The sequence below is a fragment of the Pyxicephalus adspersus genome, chromosome 4 (genome assembly GCF_032062135.1).
Source record: "Pyxicephalus adspersus chromosome 4, UCB_Pads_2.0, whole genome shotgun sequence".
Taxonomy (NCBI): domain Eukaryota; kingdom Metazoa; phylum Chordata; class Amphibia; order Anura; family Pyxicephalidae; genus Pyxicephalus; species Pyxicephalus adspersus.
In genome coordinates, this window is record NC_092861.1 from 20970381 (window position 1) to 20976856 (window position 6476).

At 38.3% G+C, this 6476-nt stretch overlaps 1 protein-coding gene across 4 annotated transcripts in view; it reads left to right on the top strand.

Moving 5' to 3' along the window:
* ROCK2 (Rho associated coiled-coil containing protein kinase 2) overlaps window positions 1-6476 on the top strand; it is a 107751-nt gene that overhangs the window by 65866 nt on the left and 35409 nt on the right. For all 4 annotated transcript variants that reach the window (XM_072407527.1, XM_072407526.1, XM_072407528.1 and 1 more), the window contains exons 7-8: window positions 955-1093; window positions 4242-4333. In XM_072407527.1, the coding sequence (XP_072263628.1) occupies window positions 955-1093; window positions 4242-4333 (231 nt within the window). The remainder of the gene's footprint in view (window positions 1-954; window positions 1094-4241; window positions 4334-6476) is intronic.

The window sequence follows — 6476 nt, forward strand, 5'->3', positions numbered from 1 at the left end:
TGTACAAGGAGTTTGGTTATTCTAGGGACAGGTAGGGGCAGGTTTCGGAGATATTGTGTAGGTGAAAGTGACAGGACCTGGAAATGTTCTGAATATGGGGGAAAAAGGAGAGGGCAGAATTGAAAATGGCCAAAGAGTGATGAGGTGGCCCTAAAGCAATTGGGTACAATTGGAATGACTTGGGGATCAAAATATTAGTCCTACTTTGGCTAGATTAAAATGTGCGTTCAACAGGACCATGCAAATGTAACATTTGCAATCATGGCTGATTTTTTTGTTAAAAATGGAAGTCTGATGGTTTGGTGGGAATGGGGAACATGGTTTGAATGACATTTGCCTTTATTCCGCCTGGAAAACATCTAGTGGCAGAAGCATACTGTGCAGGGCTGCCAAGACTAAAGTAGAGATTTGCAGTTCAGGCTGCTTCTTCTCAGCATTTGCAGTCCGTAAATTTCATTTGTGAAGAGTGTCCTTAAGAATGTTTTCCAAAACATTTGCCACAAAAATGGAGAACTTGCTTATCCTCATGACCTTTTAAGCTGATTCTGTATTTTGTCATTATTTTATTATTTGTTTGAATCCCTATTTTGCTTACTTTTATCATGCACACTATAAGAGTTTGCCCCTAATGTCTGGGATGTCTGGTAGGAAAGCCCAACGTTGGCACTGTACTGGCTGCAGATTTGTGTGGTAGTGTTCTAACTAAAAAAAAAAGCCAGACCTATACTTGCAACCTAGTATCTGCAGTTGGTTAAGTATGAATTTTTTATGCAGTATTTTAAATATATCTAACTATATAACCAATATAACCATTCTGGCAAGTATCGCTATTTCTAAATACAATATTTGTCACTATAGTGATATTTAAGTTTGATTTGTGTTGTATGTTTAGATCTGTTTTATTAACTTATTTTGTTCATCAGATCTCATTGGATTGTCTTCTTCTATCTTCAGGGGACACGCCATTCTATGCGGACTCTCTGGTTGGGACATACAGTAAAATCATGGATCATAAAAACTCATTAAACTTCCCAGAAGATGTGGAAATTTCCAAGCATGCCAAGAACCTTATCTGTGCCTTCTTAACAGACAGGTACTGCAGACTTCTAAATCTCTGACCACAGAAGAAAAATATAACTCAGGATAACATGTTTGGGTGTACCTAACATGCACTACAGTTTACTAGTTATTCACCTCTCATTTGAGATAGCAATGTATTTTGCCATGGTTCTATAGCAATTCATTTATTTGTAAAATCATTTTTCACATATGTATATCCTATTCTTTATATTTTATTGATATATACTATTCTTTACTGTAAATTCCAGAATAGAAAATTGTATATCTGATGGTCCTAGTCAAGTGTATCTAAAGCCAAAACTTTTTTTCTAGTAAGATAAAATCCCTGGCATAATTTTTGCATGCCCTCTTTGTCCTATTGGTAATATATAACCTTTACTTGCTGTCCTAGGGGTAAATTTTTATCTCCCATCCCCATTTGACCATCCTGCATATTTTTCCCTAAATTTGTGAACATGATGTAATCATCTAGGTTCACCATGCCTGCATTTTGCCATTATGGGGGGCTTCCCTGGCCATGTCCTGACAGTTCCCTCATACTGACATCCCAGGAGGAACACTGAATAAGACAGCCTATAGGAATTGTTAATGACATGTTTATAGTGATAAGGGTATTTTGACTAGGACCCCATGTAAAAATTACTTGACACAGCTCTGATACACTTGCAAATGAATCCAGAATTATCTCACAAGCTGACGTTGTCACTATAAACCCAAAGACAATGGACATTAGCCTTTACCAAGTAACAGAAAGCAGTAAAAACCTGACAAAGTTCATTGCATTTGCCCATCAACACTAACCCAAAGTCCTTTGCCACTGGGTCCAAATCTGTCCACATTGGAAAATGTATTCGCTTGTCCTCTACCAATACCGGCTTTAACATGTTGGGTTTTCCCTTACTATTTGCCTCTATAACAATGGTAAACTAGCACACATTGGCTGAATCCAATGTTCCCTGTGGGGGTAACAGACAATAATAGAATATGAACATGGCTGCCATTGCTAATAGCTTTATGAATGTTCTTTTTACCTGGCTGTAATGCTGATTCTTTAAAGTCAACACATTCTAAGCAATAGACTTAGAACAAGCACTTATAACTGGAAGTTGCAACTCCTGATCTGCATACTTGTTCCAGGTCAGTGTATACTAAGAGATTAAATCAACATGACAGCCAGGTAACTTTCCAAAGAAGACTGCAATGGGCAGACATCATGCGTCTCTTAGCACAGGTTTCTTTTTAAGTTTTGGATAGAGATAGACTTTAGTCATTTATAAAAGCATTTAATGACTTTTTCAGATAACTTTATGTTACAAGAGCTTTTGAGAATTTGAGATTTTTTATGATAAATGTTTTTTTTACACACATCTCTCTTCCTGTCCCCATATCTCATGGAATAATCTTGCCAAATACTTCTGGAAATTCAGTATAAAATTTCTGATAACAAAAACAGAACTGCTTTTGCATGAAAGAGGTTTAGATATTTATGTAAAACGATTTACATCTGGGCAGAACATGGAATATCAGTGTATAAATGTGTATTTGCCATTCAGACATTGGGTACTACTGGGTATGGGGTAACAAGTGCCACTTACCCCTGTGTTGTACAAAGCTTGAGGACCCAACAGCCTAGAACTGTCATGTAGGGCAAGATTTTTTTAGCAGGTTTGAAACCTTTACAGCTACTTTGAGGAGCAGCAGAAGGGAATGAGAGAAAATGCCAGTATAGGTTCTGTGTGAAGCCTGCAATTTAGAAATACTTGCTAATTGTCCAGGATTCCTTGAAGCATGACATTTGGCAATCAGTGACCTTATAAATTCCTGTCCAGTCTGTAGTTTCCCATGCCTGGAGTTTTTTTTTTTTTTTTTTAACCATTATCCTATGGAGTTGTTCCAAAGTCCTAACCCTTTTCTGTTTTAGGGGAGCAATGCTGCTCCTAAAACACATATAGTACACTAAGGGAGTGTCATCACCCTAAAAGAAGTGTTTGATTCTCAGAATCTCCAGTTTGCTGGATCACTCAGGTTCACTGATGAAAGTGTACTCTTAGAATCTCAGGTGCCACGGAGGGTTTCTAACCCCGACCACCTCTGTATGCACATTTTGACTAAATGGATGTGTAAAAAATTGTCTTAAAAACCAGTTCATTTCTGTCAGTTCTTCATAAATTACAAATTTCTGCTGAGTTTGGCTTCTTCATTTCACATTTAAAGGCTCTTTTAAGAGGTGTTTGCATACATAGAGCATTTGTAAAATTAGCAGTTTGGAATCTAGGGCATTCCGTGCTTTTTACTAAAACTTAAGTTGTTTTAAGAAAGTATGTTAGCTTTCCTGCTAGTAAAAGTTTTTATGCGATGTCCCCTGATGCACATGTTCAGTAAAAAAGTTCAAAAGGCAGTTAATGATTTGCAGTGGTTTATAACAAGCAGATTTACAGTAGTACAGCTAGCGGTAAATCTTGATTTGTTTTTTTGGGTTATTTCACATATTGAGTATCTATATATGTAGTGAGTGAGGGTAGAAAGAAATGAAATGGACAAAAATTTGCAGCATATAACCTACACACCTTTTTGCTCTGAGATAACCGAGGGTTCTGTTCTCAGCTCCCAACCAGGATTTGGTGTTGCCAATCTAAATATTTATGTTCATCTGGGCTCTAGAACCTGACACCTCTGTACAGTAGTCAGAAAGCTGTTAATACAGCCAAGGTTTATTTACATTGGTCTGGCTCTGCAAAGTACGGGTGTGGAAGTATCTGAGCCAGAAAGGGGTTAAAGAACCCTGGCGCAGCTATCCTAAAACTCCATATGTATCCTTTGTCATAGTGCTTGGCAGTCCTCTTTGAAAGGATCCTTTTTTTAATTTAAACCGCTGGCCCAGTGTTTTGTGAACTTCCCCTTGCACGTAGCATTAGGGATGGAAAACTCTTTCATTCCACACGTGGCATTTTAACAGGCTGAAACTGTTTTTTCATCCCTTCTGATGCGAGGCATTAAATGCATATTGCACAGTCCGTACAAGAGCTGCATAGGGGCTGCTCGCCGCCGTGAGGATGTCTATGTGTACAGGGAATGATCTGAGCAGATCTTATAGAAAGACGACTTGTTTCTTCATGTGTAGACTGCGCTGATGTCACTTGTCATTCTTCTGCTATGTACAGAGAGGTGCGCCTCGGGAGGAATGGCATAGAGGAGATAAAACAGCACTCCTTCTTCAAGAACGATCAGTGGACCTGGGACAACATCCGAGAGAGTAAGAGATGTTCCTTTTATTTGTATTTGCTTCATGTTACGATACCTTCTGATTGTTGTGTTTTTATTTTTTTGTTGTTTTTTTTATTTTTTTTATTTTTTTGGTAATTATGCACTTTTTGTAACTTTCTGTGTAGTAGTTAAAAGTTGTGTCTTGAAGTAATTGATTCACATGTCTGGTAACTAAAATATCATAAATTGTTTATATTTTCTACATTTAGCTAAATTCCAGTCCTGGATGTTTATATAGTGAAAAATTAAAATTTAGCAGGGACATGTGCTTTTAATTTAAAGAGACACTGGTTACCTTATTACTATAGATTGGAATGCAGTGGTCACTGCTGCAGCTATGCAGTATGACGGGTCACGTGTGACAAGTGGTGACCATTTTGTGTGTTTGTGTATGTACACACACACACACACACACACGGGGTCTGATTTAATAAAGCTTTCCAAGACTGCAGAGAATACACTTTCATCAGTGAAGCTGGGGGATCCAGCAAACCTGGTCCAGGATTGAAAACATTGGCTAACAAATAGTAAATTACTTTTAAGAAATCTATTCCAGGTTTGCTGGATCTCCCAGCTTCACCGATAAAAGTGTATTCTCTCCAGTCTTGGAAAGCTTTATTAAATCAGGCCAACTGTGTGTATATAGAGATACATATGAAGAAATACTGCTATTTGATTTTAGAGCACTACAATTATGCACTACAATTTTGTAGTACAATAGACTACAAATCCTTATCTGTTTAAGTGTTTGTTAGACCAATTGTCAGTTCTTTTCTGCTTTACAGGTCTACATTATTCTGGCCATGCAGTGGTGCATGATCAGGTGAACTATCAATATATTCCAGATATTGATTGTTTACTTGGTTTCCATTTTGCACCCTTTGACCGACCCCATTCTTTGCCATATCAATGCCACCTTTTCCCTTACTCAGAGTTTTCCCTTACCTTAGTTGTATTATTGGCGGTCAGAGGATGGAGAAGGGATTTGATCGGACATAGGAAAAGAATTCCGGTCATTGCTTGATTGATATATACATCAGACATCAATTGGGTGTCTTTTGTGTATTATGCCATTTTGTACATGGGAGAAGTACAATTTACTTACAATCAGTTGTTTTGTCATGGAGTTCTCCTGCTTTGTTTACTTAGCAGTTAGAAGCTTCTTTTAAGCTCTCCATACATCAAAGCAACATGGTACTTATGGTGCATACCTGATTGTTGCACCACAGACTCCCAATCAAAGTGAAACTAATTGTAACCATTTACGTTTTTAAAATGATGCTGTTCCTCAAAGTGGCAATGGTGCAGCAAATCCTTTAGGAGTGGAAATTTCAAATTTAATTCCATTTTAAACCAATAAATCGTCAGTGATAATAGTTGTCATATACACCAAGCAGCTGCTGTTACTATTATCTTAGCTGCAGCCTTATCACACTGAAATGTTATGTCTTTGACCGCAATACTCCTGTAGCCATGTCTAATAAAATACTGTCAAACCAAAAAAATCAGACAATGAAGAAGAGTGCCTGCAATGTCAGAGACAAATGTAAGCTCTTGTAAACTGCCAGATTCAGGAAATCTCTTGGACAGAATAGCCCTTGAGTACTGGGTAGTCGTGACGCTGGGTGATATGATAAAAGCTTTCTTCTACAACAGTCACTATTCCCTTCTTACACAGACAACATGTCTCCTCCAATACACCATTTTAAGTATACATCCTATAATACGAATGTATTCCTTTCCTAAAGTTTGTTTGTAAATCTGTACATGCAACTATTGTAGTTATCTATTTGCATGAAATTGGTGTTTGCAGACACAATATCACAGGAAAGGGTTGGACAGATGCATAAGTGCAAAGAGGAGATTCTGCAGAGACAGACACACATTAGAGTGGAGATGGGATGCTTCAAAGACACACATGGGAGAGGAGAGGGGATGCTGCAAAGACACAGCCACACATGAGAGAGGGGATGCTGCAAAGAGACAGCCACACATGAGAGAGGGGATGCTGCAGAGACAGCCACACAAGAGGGGGCAAAGGAGATTCTGCAGAGACAGCCACACATGAGAGTGGTGATAGAAAAGGCTGCAGAGACACAGCCACACACGAGAGAGGAGATGTTGCAGAGACA